Raw genomic sequence first — 24,402 nt, forward strand, 5'->3', positions numbered from 1 at the left:
TCAAAACACTAAATAGTAAGTGCCTGCTTTGTGCAAAGCATTGAAAATAAAAGAATCATTTAGGAAATGCCCACATGAATCAAGTGTTGATATTTAAAATTCAGAGCAAAGCTTAAATCAATCAATCTAGTGCAATATCTTAAATACAGTAGGAACTCAATCAATATTTACTAAATGTCTGAATGAATGGGGCCAATTTGAGAACTCTAGACTCAAAAGGACTTTGAGGTACTACAGCAGCTACTGATGCTACTGTTGAAAGAGAATAAACCTTAAAATTAGTAGGTGAACTATGTAGGATTTGTTAGTCACTACCCTAGTGGAATATACAATAAATATTCATTCATTTATTCAACTAACAGTGAGTAGTTGTTAGTTGTAACTACATTCTAAGGTTATATAGATGAGTAAAATATAGTCCCTTCTGGTTTCAATAGTCCAGTGAGAGAAAAAGAAGTAAAAGACAATTGTAATAGAATATGGAAAAATCTTTGCTAAAAAATATGTACAGGTCACTGGAACATTTTATGCTGGAAGCAGGGAGTTCCAGACTGCATTTTAGAAAGATTTGGAGCAGCTGTGGGGAGGCTGCCTTGGAGAGGGTGACATAGCAGGCTGGGGGCCCATTTGGAAGTCCAGTTCAGGGTCTATGAGAGGCGGGTCTGGCCCTAAAGCAGCAGTAATGGGAATAGAGGGGCAGGGGCAAACTGCAGAGATATTCCAGGGATGAAAGACAGCACTTGGCATCTGATTACATTGGGGAGTCTGGAAAAGGAAATACAGATTTCTGATGTGGAAGCCTCAAGAGATGGTAAAGATACTCATGGAGTCAGAGAATACAGAAGAAAAAGCAGGCTTATTGGTAAGGAGGTGGGATATGGAGAAAGGTTAGGAGACAAATTATTTTCTGACATGCTGAACTACACATAACTGCAAAACATTCGCAAAGAGATGTCTAAAGACCTGAGTTGTAGCCCCAACTCTGCCAGTTGCGTTTGGAAGTCTCTCACCTCTCCAGAACTCAGCTTATCATGTATAAAATGAGGGGTGTGAAACTGATGGCCTCTCAGATTCCTTGTAGCTATAGCAAAAGGCTGTATTTTAATTTTTCTACAGGAGCTTGAGCTCCTCAGAGTGAGGCTCATGTCTTATACTTCCCTCAGTATTCGTGGCATCCAAAAGTGCTTTGGACATGATGAGCCCTCAATATTTGTCAAATTACCACTGTTAAAAAGGGAGACAGCCCTGTCACAATGCCAGGCCATTCTGGAGAAGTCTTGCTTGATTTGCAGGTGTTTAAAAGGAAGAGATGCGAAATTCCCAAGCTCATGCCAGCAGTGCTGCCCTGAGACTTACCCCATGAAATCGCTAGTCAAGGGATGACGAAAAGAAATAGCTGAGAAAAATGTTTTACTTTGTTTTCTTCTAGAAGATACCACTTGGGCCTGTTTACATTGGCTGTACAGTGAGAATCCAAGGAACGTATTTTAAGGATGTGAGTAAAGGGCTGCAATCCTCACTGTACAAGGTTAGGTGTTGCTAGTGTAAGGTGGAAAATTCTGGAAACCCCACATCTGGAGAAAGCTCCAATTTAGCCCATAACTACAAAAATTAATAAAGTCAAAATTACACAACTCCCATCCACCCATCATGAAGAAGGCAAAACTGAAACATTCCCCTATAGGTCTTGTTGCATTAAATGCACGCTTGGACTACCCAGAATCTGGAGTCACTGACTGTCTCTGAATCAAAGATCTCCAGGAGCTACAGCCTGGTCATGGGGAACAGTCTCTGAGAGTCCAGAGTGCAGGGTGTCGCTCAACTGAAATTACAAATGGATTTGTAAATGGTCACCAATGAAGAACATTCCCATTTTTTATGACTGGTCACAACTTCATCTAACAGTCATTTGAATAGCACTTGAATTTCTGACTGAGGACACTGATTTGTGAGGTTGTAATTAACATTGATTTTGTTTAATGTCTATCATGTCTGAACACTGTTTGATACCTGAAGTTTCTGCAGTTTTTCCTCCAGAGCTAGTTGATCCACAGGCTTATCAGAAAAACAGGCAAATTCCTTGGAGATATTGTCCAATGCAGTATTCAGGTCTGTAACGCACACCTCGTATGAGTGGTGTTCTTGAACATGACCTTCCAGTTTTTGCACAGAATCCTAGAAATAAAACCATTGGCAATTTATTAATTATGTCTCTCTATTTCTTCACTCAGAAAGTAATTTAGTTGTTCAGAAACACTTGTTTTATGAGGTTTCATCTTGAAACTGGAATATGTCCATAGATAATTTTGAGTTCTTAAGTTTTTACTGTTTGAGATATTACACTGCAAAATCTCCCTCTTTCCCTCAAAAATGAGTCCCTTTAAAACCACATTTTGTTTGCCCCATGCTTCTTTGCCTTCATTTCATTCCTGAAGACAATTTATTTGTCAAGAGGTTTACCAAATGAAATGGCTTCAAATTATATTGTCAGATCACACACGTGTATAGTAAAGTAGCTCCCTTAATTATCTTTCTTACTAATATCATGTATTAGTCTCACTTGTAAATGAGACTATATGAGATCAGCCTAACCCCAGATTCCTTTCCTAAGAAATTCCAACGCTGTGTGTTAGAAAAAGGAATCCTACCTAACTCAAGAGCAAACCCATCTTCAGGTTCTCTTTCTGGAATAAGAAACACAGTGAGGCACTTGCTTATAAAAGCAGCAGCTATTAAACTAAACAGCTTACAGCCAGTGGCTACCTCCTCACCCCAGAACAGCTCCTGCTGTCTGTGTAAGCAGGTTTGCTCACCCAAGTAATCCTTACATTGGGTCTGGCTTTAGTGTGCAAAGAATTACAAACTATTATTTAAAGAGAATATATTTCCTCATGACAAGCTGACATTTTACCTTGTACCTCTGTACTGCAGAGCACATGGAACAACTCAAAGGAGGGACGTTGATAAGGTATACTCAGAATAACGGATGTCAACTATTGCCAGAGATGATGGATGGATGGATGGGCAGATGGATGCGTGGAGGACAGATGGATGGATGCATGGATGATACACGGATAACTCTGACACTGTCACTTTCATAGAGACACCAAAAATAACTTAACCCTTCCTACCCCTTTAAAAAGGGAGCATTGATGGAAGTAAGTACCACCATTAAATAATACCCACTGGATTCCTCCAGCAAAACTGACTGGATTGATTCTTCCATCCTTGAGGAGTTAGTATTTATATCTAAAAATGATAAATTACATTTTAAAAGCTTTTGACTGAACAAAAGAATATTAAAATGTTTTATACTCAAATATTACATAATTATGCATAATTATGACAATCATTTAAATTTTTATTTTGACCATTTCACCTGTAATTGTTGAAGAAGGCTTTCATGTAGATGCTTGATTTCCAGCCAAGGCTCTTCACTGAAGTTGGAGTTTTTAGTGCATTCCAAGAGGTAATTTCCTTGAGATTTTAACTCCTTTAGCAAGGATGTCAAATCTTGTGCTTTCTGGAGGAATTTCTTATAAATTTTTAACTGAGCTTTTTTCTCCTGCAAACCATGTTGTAGAGCAAAACCTACTTCTTGTTTCTTTTTTAGCTCTGTAAGCATTAATCTCAGGTCATCCTTACTTTGCAAATACTTCTCTCCTTCTAGCAGAAGCATTTCTTGATGGCTGATTTTAACAAAATATTTTACAGATGAAATGACACATAGCAAAATGGAATGGCATTTTGCATACTATAATGCAACATTCATTATAATAAAAAGCATTCAAATCACACTAATATAAAATGTTCCCCCAAACTCTTGTGGCATTACAGCCTTCTACACAGCAGCAAGTTTAGCTCAGAAATCAAGACAAACTATTTGTAGTATTCCTTAAAAAAACGTTTTTTTGTTATAAAATTTGACCTGAGAACACTTAATACCTTAGATTTAAAACTATCCCAGTTTTTATTGTTTAAATACAATGATGTTATTCTACTTTTTCATATAAGTAAAATAAGTAAGTACTCATTATACTGGCCAGTTAACTACTAGTTTATGATTTTTGTAGCTTACATCTAGTTTTGATCTATTTGTCTCCTTAGAAAAATGGAAAACTCACATTTCCACTAAACACTGAATGTTTCATTCAGGATGTGATACAAATAAAAAATTTTTGGCAGAATTATGTCCATGGAATTCAGACACCTATCAATGTTTACACAGTTAAGAATCTTTAGGATACAAATTTAAAAGCATTCATTGTTGCACAGTAACCCCCCGCAGATACTGAGGTTGTCTAGGGAAAGCAGGTTGTGGTGCACAAGCAGGGTATTGTGGTGGAATGTTCCACAACATTAATCTGTTACCACAAACCCCAAGGGTTGATGCACCAGCCAAAAAAAATACAGCCACAGGGTTACGGCAGCATGTTTAATCTGATCCAGAGAGCTATTCCTCTTCATTTCTGCCTCTGACATTACGGATGCTCCTGACATTACTGACTTTCTCACCAAAAGATATTATATCCACATACAGGAGGTAGACAAAACATACTTGTTATGGCTTCATTGTGCAATGAAAAACCATGAAAGTGGTGAAGGCAGACCCTTTACCTTAAATACGTGTTGGCTAAATGGAGGGTGTTGTCCCACTGGCTCCTGATATCAGTCAGGGTCTTTGGAACCGAAAGAACTTTGGTGCTCTCAGCCTGACTCATGATGGTCTCTATTTTAGCATCCCCTTCAGGCTTCAGTAAAATGATTTCCTGAATTAAATTTAAAAATCTTAGAATCTCATTCCTATTACTTAGGGATAGTATATATGATATCCTTTTATTATAAACATATATCAAGATTCTAACTGCAGAGAAGACTTCAAAATTACCCTTTCATTTTTATATGTGCCCCAAAGACAGTGACATCACATTACACAGAACTGGTTCTTAGTAAACATTTGTCAGGTTGATTTGACTACATCCCTGCTCTCCTCTTGATTTTCAACTGTCTTCAAATAAGCTGTATGCCCAAAACACCCTGGCAAATCTACCTTCCTATCCACTTCATTATTTATAGATAGAGAGTTAGGGTAACAAACTGAATAAGACACTTTTATACACCCATGATGAGACTTCCGGCTTCCCACAGGAAATTCAGTGTCCCTCCTGTCAACTCCTGCCTCTCCACCTCACATAATTTCCATTCTCTGTCTTCTCTTTCCCTCCTTTGCTCCTAATAATCAGGTATTCTGTCTTTAAACACTATTCCAGACTGACCTTCTCGGGAAAACCTTTCCAATATAATCCAAATGATTCCAATTACTTCAGTAAGTCCCTTATAGCTCACTATTCTTAACCATTTCTTCCTCTAATAATGCTTCAATTAATGTGACTTCAATTCTCCTGAGTTCTTTGTAAAGCTGTCCCCTGTAGTTTTAATTAGCAATATTTATTGACTCTCCTCTTAAATAAAGTGAGCTCAAGGGAGCTTGAGATTTCCTTCCCCTTCACAACCCAGTTTGTACCTGATAACCTTTAGGAACCATATAACCCTCTCAGTATCTAATGACCTTTATGAACCATACAACCCACTCAGTATCTAACAACCTTTATGAGCCATACAACCCACTCAGTATCTAACAACCTTTATGAACTATATATATCCACTCTAAAGAAGAGCTCCTCTCCAGCTCTGCCCTGGACATTGATGACACCTTTGCTATACTGACATATATTCTTACAATATCCTAGCTAACTCCCACCTGCTTCAGCTTTGACTTACTGCCTTTATTTCAATTTGTGTGCACTCAGTAAAGTGAGTCATCTGAATAGCTCAGTCATCTGAATGTCTTCAACCATTCCACACTGATTCTATTTTCCACTAAGAAAGGAATCTCTGCAGTTTTCCTCTAAATCTTTTTTCAAAGTTAGAGTTCATTTTGACTTCTGAAATTCCATTTCTACAGTTATACCTTTATTTTTTGGATTCTTTCCTCAAGTGGCATTTTGCCTTCAGATGAATTCAAAACCATAAGGGAGTCTTTAATTCCTGTGATCCAATGAATTACATCATGAGCAAGATCATTAAAGCGCTGGTCCTCAGCAGGAGGTAACTTATCCTCTTCATCAATTTCACATAATTGTGTCAACAATGTCTGGTATCTATCAATCAAATGTATTGATTCCATTATTATTTCTTCTTCGGCAAGTCCATGTTCCTTCAAAGAGTTGTTCAACTGGGCCATAGATTCAAACTGTTCCCTGTAAATTCCAAATAGCACTGAAAGTTTATAGGAGCCATGACACCATATAAGAAACTACATTACCAGGAAATATATTCAGATAAGATCAGCTCTACCTCTTCCTGGCGAGAGCTTCACAAAATAGCTCAGTTTTCTCTCCTGATTCTTCCATTTCTTTCCATTTCTCCTCTTGACTAGTCAACCACTTACTCAGATTTCTGTGGTCATCCTGGAGTCTAAAAGAACATTATACATGGTAGAATACAAAATGGGCAAGGAATGCTTATCTGAAGAGAAGTTTGGCACAAATCTTGTGAGCCAACCAGGTTTTTAATACACAAAAAAAATTCTCTAAGGAAAATTTAATTTGTAACATTAAAATCTAAAAAATAATAGCCTGTATGATAGTGGGATTCTACAAAGAGATGAGCTACACAAATGAATCATAAAGAACAGGAAACTGAAAACATTTCTGGACTCTCCCCTGAATCTTTGTCATAATAGGTAATTTGAAGAATTCTCCAAACTTCTATCTTCCTGGAGTTCAAACTTGGATTACAAAGTATGTATTTTATTTGTGAAATTTGTGTGTATTGTATATCCCAATGCCAGCTGTACTGAAGCAGAGTACATATAAAGTTATCATTAGAAAACGTGCTGTTCAGATGGCACCTTTATTTCCTACCTCAGCAGCTGCTGCAAGTGGTCATCAAGCTCCTTTGCTCGTGCCTGGCATACGGACTCCATTTTTTCTAATTCAATTTCTTGGTTTATAATCCAACTGTTAAGTTCCTTAACATGTGCTTTGGGCAGATGCTTCTTCACATGATTCAGCACAGTTCCGACCTGTTGTATTTTACTGCCTTTTCCTTCAAGAGTCAAGAAATCCTTAAGAAATCAAAAAGTCAATTAGAATCAATAAACATAAAAGTACAAATAAAAAGTCCTACTGGCAAGTGTGAGTATGGTCTCTGCCACCTCAGAAAAAGTCTATGACACTTTTCTGAGCCAGTGCATAAACGTGCCACCTCCTTAACATCCTATATAGAAGGAAAGTCTAAGGAGATATGGCTAACTCCAAAAGCAAATGATCAAAAGATTTACATTAGTTCTACAATGTGTATCTACCTCTGACTTTCTGGAAATGACACCAAAACAATAATGCAGTGCCGCCATGAAGGTCAGAAGGAGCAAGAAAAGAAAAGCATTTTTCTTTCCTGGCTCTGCTCAGCTTCTCCTAAACACTTGCTCCCTTCTGATCACTAATATGTAAAACTGAACAGATTATTCTCTGTGTAACTTTGTCCAAATCAGAATTTTATTTTAATGTTTGTGTTTCAAGGTTTGAGCATCAATTGCTGAGGTGTATACAATGGGCAATGTTAAAGGCAAAAGAGAAAAGAAAGCCAGAACTTCAAAAAAAGAGAGGAAAGGTGATTCTATCAATAAAGAACCACATCATCAATGCAAGGAATCAGAACGGTCTGTGCCATTGATAAGCTTGAGAGCATGACTTACCATCAAACAGAAGCGCTACATAATCTACCTTAAAGTGATCAAGATTTAAGGGTGGGATACATACTTTAAATACCCCCATGCACTTGACCTTGTAAGTCAGGCTACCCTCTACTACACTACAATCAGCAGTGTGTTAAAGTTCAAAAGCAATTTTAAAAGAAATATGACTAGGAAAAGATCCATAAAAGTCAAGAAACCTCTTTATGAAAGTAAAGGGATTTCAAAGCTAAATTAGGTCATCTTCACTTTGTATCAAATATGATTTTAATGCAACTCAATTCATCAGTAAACAGTAAGTTAAACAGCATCATAGAACAGGTGTGAAAATAGAACTTGTTTAAGTCATTTGTCTTTTACCCACTAAACAGAGTTACAAAATATTTGGAAAAGGCCAGATTATTTGGAAATAGTACTTCTACATAGAGAAATTAGTAAGACAAAGCAATTATTATCCTATCTACTTAATTACAGTTCTATGCCTCTAGTATTATAGTTTTAATAAATTTTGATTAAAATTTATATGTCTTACAGAAAGTTTTTGTAGCTTTTGTTCCACATTCTTTTTTGTTTCTGATGATTCAAAACACTCTTTAAGGCTCATTTTAGTACTGCCAAACCAGTCATTAAAGTTCTTGCACTGATCTGCAGGAAAAATAACAGAACAACTTATATTCATCCTAAGAAAGCTTCATATACCTTGTTAAAGGGAGAAATTTTAAAGCTTGATTCCCATGTCATGGGTACAACTCACTGTGTAAAATGGTAATTAGCTGAAAACCAAAATCTGAGGGCTAACAGAGTCTAGAAAGTAACGTGGTCCAAACGTACAGGACAGCAAAGACACCTGCAGGCACCACCTGCTTATAGGCACATTCACCAATGTGATCAGGTCAAACACAATGACTCTGGTGACTTTGTTTTGTGAAAGAAATATATATTTATAACAGAAATGGATCAATGAGTGCTTACCTCCCCCCCACCCAGGGTTTATCTGAAAAATCTTTAATAAAAAAATAAATCCTTTTCCTTAAATATAATCTATGCAACCACCTCAAAGTGAGGCTCAGATTAGACTTTGTGTTCATAGTTTGTATCCCAAGATTCCCAAAAACACAGTAAGAGAAATATTGCACTCACCATTCAGTAACTTAGAAAAGTGATCTTGTAAAACACTTTTTTTGGTATTAAATAAGTCACTGACACTTTCATATTGCTTTTTCAATTCAGAGAGTTCAGGAGTCAGACAACCTATCTGATTTTCAAGTAACATCATACTGTGCTTTTGCTGTAGAATTTGTTGTTGTATCTCCTAAATTATAAACAAACAAACAACCATTAAATCTTAAAATGGGCTCACTTTTTGCAAAGTGTAATAGATCTCCACTGTTTTTGCAAAAAATCTAGATGATTCTCTATTGGATTCACTTTCTCTTGGCCAGTAAATGTAAAATGCGATGTAATTTAATACCAGATCATATCCACGAAGCAACTCAAAGGTAGAACTGTTAAATATACACAAATTGTTTTTCTGAGTTTTTCTTCCCATGCTTTCATTCTTTAAGAACTATTTTTATTACCTTAATAGGCCAAGACCATCAGAGATAAGTGTGAAAATAAATCTGAACAGAAGAGAAGCAGTTGGGAAGTACCTCAAGTTTAGTAAAGATTTCTAAGCTGTCGGAAGGAGACAAGGCTTTTAAGAGGGATTCAGTCCTTCCTATCTGGGTCTTGGCTTGGTCGAGGTCCTCCCTTAGCTCGGTTGTGCTGCCACCGAGTGCACAGCAGTTGGATTCTCCTGTTAAACACATTTTTACATGTTCTATCTTGTTCAGAACAGAGGACTCCATGACCTGAAATCATGAAACACAGGCAATAGTGTAGCAGACTTTGTTTAGCTAGATTTTAAGACAATTGTGTTGCTACAGAATGAGTTGAGCCTCTTCATTTTGATGTAATATAAACTCTCTACTTCTAATTCTTCATTCTTCTGCATAACTGATACAAATTCAAGTTGTTGAAAGAAGAGTAACATAAAAACTGAACTTGACATTGTGACTTTTTTGTAAGAGACTAATTTGATTACCTACCCCTAAATCAAGTTCTATGTAGCATTTCAATTGAGGTGCTAGCTCTTGGTGCTCATTTGGATACACATCAAAACACATAGAAAAAATTAAATAATTAGCATCTATTGTTTATTATGTACACAGCATCGTGGTAAGCACTTTATGTACAAAACACAGGCTTAAGAAAGTTAAGTAACTTGCCCAAGATCACAAACCTAGTAGGCAGCAGAGTCAGGACCTTATGCAAAAGTCCAGACTTCGTATTCACTGTGCATTTTCACCTAAATAAAATTGTAACAATTCTCTTCACACAATAGAAAATCACACTTGGGGCTGTCTCCTTGATTCCCCATCAAGTAATAAACCTAGAATCACTGAGTCATAGTCTCCTTCCTACGCCTAAGACAGTCATGAGGAAACCCTTCCTACTTTACATGGAAGTATGCCAACATACCTCTCTCCACACAAAAGGTAAGTGAAATAAGTGAAATGGGAATAAATGAATACAAAAAATATTATTTATTCTAATAAATAGGCTATTAAAAATTTGGGTGGACTTAACATAAAAATTGAATAAAGGTGAATTAAGTAATGATCTTAATTTTATTTTAGGTTTAAGATTTAGAGTTCCAGTTTATGAACATGAGTACATTAATTGTGACTTTTAAGTAAAATTTCTCTTACCTGCAATTCAAGAGGTATTTCACTGCTTTGAAGAAGAAACTGTATTTTAGCCACTCTCTTAGAAAATTCAGAAGGTTTTTGTTCATGGACTTGTAACTCTTCCTAAAACACATAATTGAAGGGAAAATAAAATTTTGTTTTTCAACTTTATTTTCTGGTACCCATATTACTATTATTCATACATAGAAACTGAGAGAACCATTGAATTTCCCCCAATCACTTGTTTTTGACTAAGTCCGGGGAGTTACAAACCGAGGTACCGTCATGGGTCAGATAAATGCTACAACTGAGTGAAGTATTCTAGCTATAAGACAGCAGAAGAGGGCCAGGCTTTGGCCACAGCAGAACATGGCACCTGCCTACCGGCATTACAGTTTATAGATCTGTACACAAAAACTGTGCCAACATGCACGCGCACATGCGCACGCATACACATACACCATACACACACACATACATATCCTATTGGAAGAATTTGGCCCACAGGGGCTGGCAGTTTGCAATCTTAACTTCTGATTTTTAAACAACCTGTGCTCCAAGACAAATTTAAAGGATTCCGACTGAGAATTCATTTGCATTTAGAAAATCACAGCATTATTTCATGACTATTATAAATCTAGGAAACTCAAACATCTCCACCTATTTTGAAAATCTTCTCCAAATGTAAATTAATGGATATGTTAATTTGAAAGTGAATAAAATGACAAAAATTAGAGAAAAAACGAGATGTGAAGCATTAGACCTGGCACACCATACAGCCATCATGCACACATGCTTCTGTTTTTTTTATCACATTGAACCACTTATAATTACCAGTCTGTTCTCTGACACACCAAAATAGTGATTTTACATGGTACAAGCTAATAATATGTAAACAAACAAGCAATTAGAATGGATTCTTACTAAAATTAAAAGAGTTAACTTTAATTCTTTGCAAAACCTGAGATTGCTGTTTTAAAAACTAGCCTTTTTTGAAGTTCTATCAATATTTTGATACTCAGCCTTACGGATTTTTAAAAAAATCTTTTTGAGGGACTGTTTAATTCAATTTATGATTGTTGTCATTATCATGATCTAGATCAGGAGTTAACAGTCTGAGGGTGGGCAATCAGTTTTTAGAAAGTCTTATTGGAATGCAGCTACTTTCAAGCATGTTTGTGTGTCTATGACTGGCTGCTTTCATGCTACAACAGCAGGGTTGAGCAGTTGTGATGGTGACCAAATGGTCTCCAGACCCAAAGTATTTATTATTTGGCCCTTTAAGGAAAAGTCTGACAATGCCTGGGGCCTAGATTGACTACCTGGGAATAATTATGCATTTTGGTGGCCTTTTACTAGCCTTTCTTAACCCTTTTTAATACCATAAGCCCCTCTGGTAGTCTGATGAATCCTATGGACGGTTTTGCATAATACTTTTTAAATAAAACATAAAATAAATTATGTAGAATTATAAAGCACAACAATTACACTGGGTTACAGTCATCAAAATACTAAAGATAATTTATACTCTAATAATATATGTTTCTCTATTAATACCTTAAATGACAAGATTTAGTGGTGCCCTTTCTAATGTCATAATTTCAAAGAAGCAATAAGGGTAATAGTTACAATCACAAGATAATTGAAAAATATCTGATTTTTTTAATAACAGTCACATATAATGTTCATCCTACCATGTTTGTTAACTATACACATAATTGAAATAAATATTACATTTTGGTTAGACATTCATGAAAATAAAGGAACAATTTTTCCCACGTGAGGTCATTTTATCCATGAACTCCTTGGGAGTCTGTGAAGCTCAGATTCATAACACCTGCTAATATCTTCCCATATATCACAAAGGAAATGACAGAAGTCCCACACCAAGAATAATGAAAGAAAGATGTGTGATTTTCCCACCCTGCTTCAAGAAAGCAAACCCAACATTAAAATGTCAGCTGTATTCAAAAAGAGTTCATCTCTTTTAAATTACCTGTAACTTTTCTCTTTCCTCTTCAGACAGTTGATGTAATTCTATTTTTTGAAGGACCTTTTCAGTCCACTCATCAATGGCACTTTTTAAGTTAAAAAGTTTGTCCCATAAAGCTAGCGCATGACCAAGATTTTCATAGTAGTCTTCTGTCTTCTCATTTATCTATCATAATTTAGAAATAGAAATAATAGGCGTAAAAAGTTTGTAAACCATTATTTCAGTCGCACTTACAATAAAATTTTGGTTTACCTTTACTTGCTAAATAGTTGGCTTTATTCATAAAAAATAATGTTTTAATATATCATCTAATTCTTTCTTCTACAAAAAAAGATCTTAGCTGATTTGCTGCACTTCTATGCAATTAAAAACAAGTCTTCCTAATTTTCTAAACCACAATAAATAAAAGGTGCTTTTAAAAATCCAAATGAAAATATAATACAAATTCTTAATTTATAATTCATAAAAATATGATTACTACTCAAGCAAAAATTTATTAAATAAATACATAGATGAAAATCAGTATCCTGCATGGATGGGTAATACACTAACTGGTTTATTTTAAATAAGTTGAGTATCCACTTGGAAAGATTATAGACCCATTTGTTAGTAGTGCCTAACTTGGGGTGAAATTAATTCCTAAGTCATAAACTTCATGTTATTTAAACATTTTTACATTGAGCACTTTTGACGTTTGTAATGAGACAAAAATACTAAAGATACAACAGAAAAGATCAATTTAATTGCTGTAAAAGAGAATTTCTAATCAATTAAATTATCACTTACATCAAGCCATCTGTCCACAATAATGTTAGCTTCTTTCTCAAAAGGAGGCTCCTCAAAGGTTCTCATTTTATTTAGATGAAATTGTAGATTTTTGCAGATCTGGTTAATCTTGTCTACAATTTCCAAATGTTCATTAAATTCTTCTTTGACAATTTCAATCTGTAAAAAAGATATGAAACATGTTTTTGATATATTGAGAGAGAACTGGTAAGAATTACAATTCTATCATTGGCTATTCAGCTTAAAAACAACAATATAACACAGTATTTCCTTTGTACATTATATTTTTTTAAAGCAGGGTTTTATTGTCCCACTTTCTCAATGAAAAGTCTTTAGAACCCTAATCATCTGGTTTAACCATCTGGCTTAATCCTGTACCAAAATTTCTTAGCATTCTGTAGGATGATATAATTATAATGGTATAAAACCATGTTTTGTGTCCATGTGCAATAATATTCTACCACTCCATCTAATGGTATAAAAATGACAGCTCCTTCATTCCCCCAATAGGAATCATCTTTACAAAACCAAAAAACATTTGTGCTCATAAGAATAAAACAAACAGAACTCTAAAACATCTTTAATATGATTTCTATTTTATATATATATATATTTTTTTTATTAAAGTACCATTGATATACAATCTTATGATGGTTTCAAATACACAACACAGTGGATCAACATTCACCCAATCATCAAGTCCTCAACCCCTCCATTGCGGTCACTGTCTATCAACATAGTAAGACGTTATAGAGTCATTAATTGTATTCTCCATGCTGTACTACCATCCCCATGACCTACCTATGCTGTGATTGTGAACTGTTGTGCGCCTTTATACCCCTTCTCCCTTCCCCATCAACTTCCCCAGCCCCAACCCTTTGATAACCACTAGTCCTTTCTTGTGGTCTATAAGTCTACTGCTGTTCTGTTCCTTCTGTTTTACTTTGTTTTTATACCCCACAAATGAGTGAAATCATTTGGTATTTGTCTTTCTCTACCTGGCTTACTTCACTGAGCATAATACCTAGCTCCATCCACGTTGTAAATGGCAGGATTTCTTTTCTTTTTATGGCTGAATAATATTCCATTGTGTGTACATACATCTTTATCCTTTCATCTATTGGAGACTTAGGTTGCTTCCATATTGTAGCTACTGCAAACAGTGCAACAACAAACATAGGGGTGCATATGTCTTCTTGAATCAGGGATCTTGTTTTCTTTGGGTAAATTCCTAGAAGTGGAATTCCTGGGTCAAATGGCATTTCTATTTTTAGTTTTTTGAGGAACCTCCATATTGCTTTCCACAACAGTTGCACCAATTTACATTCCCACCAACAGTGTGGGAGGGTTCCCCTTTCACCACATCCTCACCAGCATTTGTTGCTTCTTGTCTTTGGGTAGTGGCCATACTAACTGGTGTGAGGTGATATCTCATTGTGGTTTTAATTTGCATTTCCCTGATGATTAACAATGAGAGGCATCTTTTCATGTGCCTGTTGGCCATCTGAATTTCTTCTTTGGAGAACTGTCTGTTCAAGCCCTCCACCCATTTTTTAATTTGTTCTGGGTGTTGAGGCATATGAGTTCTTTATATATTTTGGATGTTAACCTTTTATCAGATAAATCATTTACGAATATACACTCCCATATTGTAGGATGCCTTTTTGTTCTACTGATGGTGTCCTTTGCTGTACAGAAGCTTTTCAGTCTGATAATAGTCCAACTTGTTCATTTTTTATTTTGTTTCCCTTGCCCAAGGAGATGTGTTCATGAAAAAGATGCTCATGTTTATATTCAAGAGACTTTAGCCTATGTTTTCTTCTAAGAGTTTTATGGTTTCATGACTTACATTCAGGTCTTTGATCCATTTCAAGTTTACTCTTGTGTATGGAGTGAGCCAATAACCCAGTTTCATTCTCTTACAAGTAGTTGTCCAATTTCCCCAACACCAGTTGTTGAAGAGACTGTCTTTTTCCCATTGTATATTCATGGTTCCTTTGTCATATATTAATTGACCATATATATGTGTGAGTTTATATCTGGGCTCTGTGTTCTGTTCCATTGATCTATGGGTCTGTTCTTGCACAAGTACCAAACTGTTTTGATTACTGTAGCTTTGTAGTATAGCTTGAAGTTGGGAAGCATAAGCCCCCCAGCTTTGTTCTTCCGTCTCAGGATTGCTTTGGCTATTTGGGAGCTTTTGTGGTTCCCTATGAATTTTAGAACTATTTGTTCGAGTTCACTGAAGAATACTATTGGTACTTTGATAAGGATTGCCCTAAATCTTTAAATTGCTTTAGGCAGTTTTGACAATATTAATTCTTTCTACCCATAAGTATGGAATACATTTCCATTTATTGGTGTTTTCTTTAATGTCTGTCATGAGTTCCTTGTAGTTTTCAGAGTAAAGGTCTTTCACCTCCTTGGTTAGGTTTATTCCTAGGTATTTTATTCTTTTTGATGGAATTGTAAATGAAGTTGTTTTCCTGATTTCTCTTTCTGTTAATTCATTGTTAGTATACAAGAATGCAAGAGATATCTGTGTATTAATTTTGTATCTTGCAACTTTGCTGAATTAGTTATTAGTTCTAATAGTTTTTTGGAGGAGTGTTTAGGGTTTCTATGTATAACATCATGTCATCTGCAAACAGTGACAGTTTAACTTCTTCTTTACCAATTTATTATGACTTCTATTTTAATCTTCCATGACTCTAACTCAAATATCACTCCTAACAGAGACAGTGAAACACTATTAAAAGGCCAGTGATCTTAAACTACAAAATAAAATTTGAATGTTGACTGATATAATCTTAAAATGTCACTCAAATTAACCTTATCTGAGCATCTTTTTTTTTATTAAGGTATCATTGATATATATCTTATGAAGGTCTCACATGAGCAATATTGTGGTTGCAACATTCACCCATATTATCAAGTACCCCCACACACACACCCCATTGCAGTTGAAGTCACTGTCCATCAGCATAGTAAGATGAGCATCTTTAATGATTACATAAAATTTGAAAACAAACATCTAAAACTGTAGGGGACTTTCATTTCTGGGAATATGGAGTAGACATACATTTCCCTATTCTTCCCACTAAGTACAATTAAAAACCCTGGACATGATATGCAAAACAAACTTAAGTAGATTAAAAAGGGGAGAGTTCAAGAAGGGAGAATGGCTCAAGTCATCGCTCCTGAAGAATAACCTGGTGGTATGTTCCCTGCATTTCCTTTTTTCCCTCAGACATCCCAGAGTGTGTGCTGGAGAAGCATACCTGGCAATGTCAATGTGCACAGACAAAAAAGCCCCAAGAAAAGCCTGTTCTCTTCAGCCAAAGATCCAGGCATGGGATGACCTAGCAAGACAGACAATTTTTAGAAACAAATTGCTCACTGGAGCAAAATACCATGGAAAAAACTGTGGCCCAACCCCGACCTGTGCCAGCAAAGGTCAAGGGTAGATCCTAGACTTCCACCAGCACCAGGCTGTAACAGGAAACCACCCCTACCACAAAAGGGTAGTGTCAGAGAAGGCCAAGTAGAGAGGTGGGACTTACATTCCTTCTGGGTAGTAACAAAGCACACACACACCCCTCCCCACACCGTGTCAGTGGAGGCCATAAAGGGAGGAGTCAAGTGGAGGCCTAGTGGGAAGCCAGAACTCTTGTGTCTGTGTCAACAAATGGTCCTTATTTGCAGATGACATGATTATCTATGCAGGAGTTCCCAAGGAATCCACAAAACTTGTTTATAGGTGTCCAGTTGCTTCAGCACCACATGTTGCAAAAACTCTCTTTCCTCCATTGAATTGCTTTTGCATCTCGTCAAAAATCAACTGGACATACTTTATGGGTCAATTTCTGGGTTTACTATTCTTTTCCATTGATCTATGAATTGATATGTGGGTTCAGAAAAGTCACAGGATATAAAATAAGCATATAAAAATCAATTGTACTTTTCCATACTAGCAATAAATACATGAGCACTGAAATAAAAAATATAATGCCATTTATAAATACTCAAAAAATCAAATACTTAGGTGTAAACTTAACAAAACATGAATAGGACTCATATGCTGAAAACTACAAAACACTGATGAAACAGATCAAAGAAGATCTAAATAAAAGCAGAGACTACTAAGTTCATGGATTGGTAGACTCAGCACAGTAAAGATGTCAATTGTCCTAAAACTGATATACAGTTATTTAATGCAATTATCATCAAATCCTACCAGTATTTTTTGTGGATATAAACAAGATAATTTTAAATTTTATATGGAATAGTAAATGAATTAAAAGAGCAAAACATTAGAAAAAATAATAAAGTTAGAAGAATCAGTCTACCTGACTTTAAAACTTATCACATAGGTACAGTAAGAAATTACATGGTATTGGCAGAGGGACAGACACATAGGTCTACGGAAGACTAAACCCAGAAATGCAAATGTAAAATAGTAAACCAGAAATGTAAATAGTAAACCCATACAAAATACATCTGATTTTTGACAAGATGCAGAAGCAATTCAGTGGAGGAAAAAGAGCCTTTTCAACATATGGTATTGGAGCACCTGGACACCTACAGACAAAAACACGAAGCTTGACGTAAGGCTTACACATTATACACAAACTTCCTCTAAATGGATGATGGACTTAGATGTAAAGTATAATATATAAAGTTCTATAAAATATACATAGAAAATCTTCAGGATCTTAAGTGAAACAAAGAGTTCTTAGATTTTGACTCCAAAAGTATAATCCATGAAAGGAAAAATTGATAAGCTGGACTTTATCAGATTTAAAAACATTGGTCTGCAAAAGACCCTGTTTGAGGATGAAAAGATAAGCCAGTTTGAGAGAAGATTGTCTGCAAGACCACATATCTGACAAATGACTAGTATATATAATAAAAAGAATTTTCAAAACTCAACAGTGAAAATAAACCCCAAATAATTTAATTAGAAAATGAGCAAAGATATGAAGAGATAGTTTACCAAAGGTGACATATAGATGCAAGCAAGCACAAGAAAAGATGATCAATAATACCATTAGTAATCAGAAAAAAGCAAATTAAAACCACAATGTGATACCACTACATCAGAGTGACTAAAATACAGAATTAAGACCATATATAATCCTAGCAAGCATGTGGAGAAACTGGATCACTCTGCATTGCTGGTGGGAATGTAAAATGGTACAGCCACTCTGGAAAACAGTTTGGCAGTTCCTTCAAACACTAAAATACACAATTAACATACAAAGCAGCAACTGTCCTCCTGAGCAGCTTTCCCTGAGAAATAACAAGTCACATTCACACACAGCCTCCTACATGAATGTTTATAGCAGCTCCATTCATAATGGTCCCAAACTAGAAACAACCACGTGGCCCTCAGTAGGTGAATAAACTGTGCTACATCCATACCATGAACTACTATTCAGCAAGAAAAAGAAACAAACTATCAATACATGCAAGAACCTGAATGAATCTCCAGAGCATTAGGCTGAGTGAAAACAGCTAATAAGTTACATACTGTATGATTTCATTTATGTATGATTTTTGAAATGACAAAATTATAGAAATAGAGAACATATTAGTTGTTATTGGGGGCTAAGAAGGGAATGGGGAAGCAGGTAGGGCTATAAATGACAACCTGAGGGATCCTTGTGGTGACGGAAATCTTCTTTATCTTGACTGTATCAATGTCAGTATCCTGATTGCAGTATTGTAGTATATAGTGTTATAGGATTTTACCATTGGAGAAACTTAGTAAAGGATACACAGGACCTCTCTGTATTACTTCTCACAATTGCATGTCAATCCGTAATTATTTCAAAATAAAAAGTTTAGTTAAAAAAATAAAAACTAGATAAAAATTTTAAAATGAAAAAAAAAAAAAATTCCCGGGGAGGTTTCTGTCTCCTGACAGGAATGCTGACTGCTAAGTTTGCAGAGCTAAGATGCAAACTCAGGTGTTTTTTGTCCCGGGTCAGGACTCTCTGCACTGGGGCATAACAGATTTTCTTCAATTAAATGGAAAAATGTATATATACATATCTTAATTTTTGTTATACTCAAAAAGCTTTGTTGTTACATTGACCCAAAGAAAGAGCAGGACAGGGTCCTTTTAGCATTGACAGGAACTGTGGCTTTTGTTCTACAGTGAATGGAAGGTGTAAAATAAAGGCAAGTAGGCCCATGCTGACATTTCCCAAACTCGAATAGTCTCCTGACACTCTAGCCTTTTAGTCCTACTTTTGCAATTCTGTCTTTCATTAAGAAAAGTGGAAATTTAGCACCGTATCTCAGATAAACATCCAGGTTTCTATGGTTGTGAAGACAAAAGTTCCCAGAGGTGTCATATTTTCAGCCACTGTCAAAGCATGACAACACAGTCCACAAATGGATTGTTTCTGAAGACATCATGAAATGAACTGAAAGTTATGTTAGCCATCAGTACTAAAATGTGTTTCTTTTAGTTAAAAAAGCATCTAAAAATTAAATACTAGTGTGCTAGAATTTCTGTATCTTCTATACAACGGAATGTACTATTTCAGCAAGTGCATAAAGTGCCCACATGTTATACACCATACTAGATACATGATTATCAACATAAAAAGAACCCTGGATACTCTTATACATTTCTTAAAGGTAATTACAGTTATTTTATTAATTATTAAAATATCTTTGGGCAAATCTTTACAGTTGAGCAAAGGATACAGACAAAGCAAAGTTGGCCAACTTTTACCTGGGCCATATAGATATTTCAAATATGTCTTCAGTGAAGGCAATGTTACGATGATTGAAATATGACTTTCTAGTCCAATAGATCTGGGGTTAAATAATGATTCTGCTACTTATTAGCCATATAATCTTGGGAAAGTTAGTTAACCTCTATCCACACTTTTTCCTTTTTTTCACAGAGGAAGCTGCTAATCTGACTGTCCAAATTCCAAGAAATAAATTGGACCACATTTACTAGTCAGCAGGATCAGCATGCCTGAAAAATTCAACAAGTGGACATAGTTCTTTTTTCTGCTTCGTGTTGCTTCCTTATCATTCAGTGGGTAAGAAGAGGTGCAGCTCCTTGAGATAAGCATTGTGTGCCTGTCTTCACATTAGCTGAAGAACCCAAATCACTGTATCAGTATCTGACCTACTCAGTGCAGCTGACCAAAGGGAGGTAAGATTCCAAAGTCTGGATGTGGATCTGGATGAAAGCCTTGCAGACACTTAGTCTGGCCCACATGCTCGAGCCCATTTTTTTAGCAGAGAACTTGCTGGAGTATTGGGCATTTGTGCAGATCATGATAAAGCAGAATCGCCTGCTCTTATTTTTTCAGTATGTATCTCCCTTGACAATCCCACAGTCAGGAAAACTGATGGGGCAGGAAGGGGAATTTTTTGTTCTTTATTCATAATACCATCTTAATAACATTAAAACTCTTACTGCTACTTCCAAAATTCCCTAGGCCCCAGTTTTCTCACCAGTATAACAGGATAATGCTACCTACCTCAGAGGCCTATTGTGAGAATGAAACGATAACAGCATGTAAGGTACTTGGTTTATAATGACCAAGCCATCAGTGATAAAGTTATTATCACCATCACCATCGTTATCATTTTTACTAGTAGTAAGCAGTATTAGTATTACCTAAAACCTCAGGCCCACATGCTAATCTTATTTGGAAATAAAACCAATTTTTCTGGCTTCAGGGATTTTTGGCTTCTGGGGCAAGTGAAGGGGGTATGGTGTGGCCAGTGAAGAAAGAAGGGAATGAGCAAAGGTGTCAAGTGCTGGAATGAATATTTTTGGCACTAGGAATTTTCCATATGTAAGATTTTATTCTTACAATAGATCCTAGAAGTAAAATATTTGGTTGAATGATAGAAAGATTTTCAGGAATCTTGCGTAACATCGTCAATGTGTTTTCCAAAAAGTCAGTATCGATACACTCTTTCACCAACAATGTAAAGAATGCCCATTTCGTTAACTAACTAAAGGTTTAAAATAAAAAGGTTATTTTCAAGCAGTTTTGGTTTCCTTGGATTACACACGAGACTGAGCTCTCTCCTTTTTTTTAACAACCATCAATTTATTTCCTATGTATGAATATCCATTTATATCTCAGTGGTTTTCTCAATAATTCCTATGTTCTCTCTATATAATTGCAAACCATACACTATCACATTTACTGAAATGTAATACTCTACAGGTTATTTAAAATAGTAAAAAGTTAGACCTTATTGTAATAATTTCCATATTATACATATATGAAGTCATATTATATATAAGAATAATTTATTAAAAGTCCTCATTTTTTGACTTAATGTATGATTGAAATTGCTGTTGAAACAAGAAGGCACAAGTTTGTACATTGGTAAGAAACTGTAAGAAGTTCTTATGCTAATCCCCGATGTGACAGTATTAGGAGGCAGGGCCTTTGGGAGGTGATCAGGTCATGAGGGTGGAGCCCTCATGGACAGGATTCACCCCCTCACAGAAGAGACCCCAGGGAGTTCCCTGGCCCCTTCCACACTTAAGGCCACAGCAAGAAGACAGCCATTTATGAAGCAGGAGGCGGGCCCTCACCAGATACCAAATCCACAGACACCTTGATTTTGGGCTTTCCAACTTCCAGAACTATGAGAAATGTTTCTGTTAGGGTTTGGACTTCCTTGGTACCCATTAGTCCTTTCTTCTTTCCTATTTCTCCCTTTTGGAATGGTAATGTCTATCTTATATCTGTTTCACCACTGTATTTTGAAAGCATATAATTTGTTCAGTGTCATAGGTCCACAGCTGGAGAGGAATGTCCCTCAGGGTGATTTACACCTTGATCTCACTTATATCTGATTCAGATGAGACTTTGGACTTTACAGCTGATGCTGGAATGAGCTAAGACTTTTGGGGCTGTTGAGATGGAATTAATGTACCTCACATGTGAGAAGGAGATCAGTTTTGAGAGGCCAAGAGCAGAATGTTATAAACTATAAGAACTGCCTCTAGATCTGTGAGAAGTAAACTTCTGTTGTTTATTAGCCATCCCATCTATGGTATTTTTGTTACAGCTGTCTAAAGAAAGACAAGCCATAGCAGAGCGAGTGATGGCAGAAGGGTTGAGACCTGGACCTGGATTCCCATCAGGGAGCTCACCCAAGAGAGAGGCCACCTGCCTTAAGGTGATGGAAGGAAGTTCTATTAGTCAGATTAATAACTTATTCAGAAATTACAGCTTACAGGTAATGGGGTTTTATGGTTATAGGGCAGTGGGATGAGTACTCAAGCAACTGTTTGAGGGGATCTTTTAAGGCTGACCATGTTGGAATCTCTGAGAACCAAGTGAGCCACAGCTCCCTAAATCCACTGGGATGAGGACAGGATCCTCCTAGATCCCAAGACCACCAAATCCAGAAGTTGCCTCTACTGATGGAACCAGACAAGTTGCTTCTGAGCGATTCCAACTGATTATCTGCTCATGATCCTGGTGGCCTACCTCAATTAAGTCCCAAGGAGATCAGTTACACAGTCATGGATTGTACAAATGTTGTCCAAACAGAGCTCTTTGTGATTCATCAGTTCCATGAAACTGGGGCTAAGAAAGTGGGTCCTAGACAGGAGCTATTCCTCATCTGTGCCTTTAGCCATGTGTGTCTGCACACTGACTGTCACTTCAGCTTCAACGATGAGAGTTCTAGATAAAGACTAATTTATAACACTCTGGTCTTTATAAGCTTCCCGCTGCTCTCAGCAACTCTACTTTAATAAACTGATTTCTAACAACCAGGTATATCAAATAGACCACATTCCATACATGTTACTGACACTTTGACAGTACTTTAGCATAGTACTCATAAACCCAGCAGGAAAAGCAATGTTCTAGTGCACAGTAACATAGTGTAGTGTATTCTTTACTCCATTCTTCTGCCACTCTGGTTGATAACCACACAAAAATCATAGAAAATAATGACATCTAGTGTCCAAAAGTGTTATTCTTAGAATATAGAGCTGATTGGTGAGACTACAAACACAGATGGAACAACTTGGAGATAAGCTCACACATCTTTAGAGAAAACAAATAAAAATGTACTTTTTCCTTTGTCCACTAACAACAGAAGGGTTTTCCTACTATCTTCATTCTCTCAGATCTGCAGTGAAGTCTCAGACTCCTCTTAGGTAGAAGGTGAGTGCAAAGACTGTTACAGTCTGTTACAAAGGTAGCAGGTATGACCCTAGATTAAAATAGACCCAGAACCACAATTGCCAGTATCAAAATCCAAATAGATGTGACCCAGCCTCAATGAGGGGAACTGTTTTTTTTCAAGCCCTAGTGATAAACTCAATAAATCCTTAGACATCTGGTGAAACAGTCACTAGGAACTTATTTAAACCAAGTTTCAAAAATGACTCCATTTGCAAAAGCCTTTATTGTCAAGTTACTCTGCAGAGTTCCCTTCGGAAGGTGGACTCACCTCTGCTATTCTTTTCTTCAGGTTCTCCTTTCCCATGTATGATGCCTGAAGGGAGATGACACTCTCTTCTTTTTGAATCAAAGTTGTCAAAACACTTTTAAAATTCTGATACTGTTTTAAGAGCTCCAAAACTCTTTCACATTGGTCAAGGCTATGAAGAAAAAAAAAAAAGTACAACAGTTAAATGTTTGAAAATAATACCACCATTCTCTTTTTTTAAGTACTTTGTAATAATGACTAGTAAGTTATTATAAGAGGATTTTTTTTCCTCTAGATATGGTCTATAATTTTGATTTACCAGTTTAACCTAAGAACGATGGCACATAAATTACTCTGGCAAATGGATGATATAATCACTGGATTATTATTTTCACCAGGTCAATATTAAAAAGTCACCAGATGTAAACTCTAGAAAGAAACACAGGATTCATTATCTTAAGAAATCAGCAACTCAATTTCATCACTAACCAAAAGACATCTTGGAAAACAGCACTTCCCTAGCATTATTCTTGAAGAATGTTCTAGATTAATTCAATAAGTCATGTTGATGTTTATGTCTACTCAACTCATTCTTTATTCCTTTCTAAAAGGTAAAGCAGTACAGAAAATGTGACAATGAGGATACCTGATTCTAGTTATGGCTGGGCACTAATCAGTCATGT

The 24,402-nt window shown here is 36.1% G+C and overlaps 1 protein-coding gene across 10 annotated transcripts in view; it reads right to left on the reverse strand.

Moving 5' to 3' along the window:
* Positions 1-24,402, reverse strand: part of SYNE2 (spectrin repeat containing nuclear envelope protein 2) — a 313,786-nt gene that overhangs the window by 161,976 nt on the left and 127,408 nt on the right. For 9 of the 10 annotated variants that reach the window (XM_073242275.1, XM_073242277.1, XM_073242278.1 and 6 more), the window contains 13 exons: positions 23,741-23,891; positions 13,268-13,426; positions 12,485-12,646; positions 10,510-10,611; positions 9,409-9,609; positions 8,897-9,068; positions 8,289-8,401; positions 6,927-7,129; positions 6,358-6,477; positions 5,972-6,260; positions 4,618-4,769; positions 3,380-3,689; positions 2,011-2,175 (listed from right to left, as the gene is read on the reverse strand). In XM_073242275.1, coding sequence (XP_073098376.1) covers positions 2,011-2,175; positions 3,380-3,689; positions 4,618-4,769; positions 5,972-6,260; positions 6,358-6,477; positions 6,927-7,129; positions 8,289-8,401; positions 8,897-9,068; positions 9,409-9,609; positions 10,510-10,611; positions 12,485-12,646; positions 13,268-13,426; positions 23,741-23,891 — 2,299 coding nt within the window. The remainder of the gene's footprint in view (positions 1-2,010; positions 2,176-3,379; positions 3,690-4,617; positions 4,770-5,971; positions 6,261-6,357; positions 6,478-6,926; positions 7,130-8,288; positions 8,402-8,896; positions 9,069-9,408; positions 9,610-10,509; positions 10,612-12,484; positions 12,647-13,267; positions 13,427-23,740; positions 23,892-24,402) is intronic. The other variant, XM_073242279.1, reaches the window with a different exon arrangement.

The sequence above is a fragment of the Manis javanica genome, chromosome 8 (genome assembly GCF_040802235.1).
Source record: "Manis javanica isolate MJ-LG chromosome 8, MJ_LKY, whole genome shotgun sequence".
Lineage (NCBI taxonomy): Eukaryota > Metazoa > Chordata > Mammalia > Pholidota > Manidae > Manis > Manis javanica.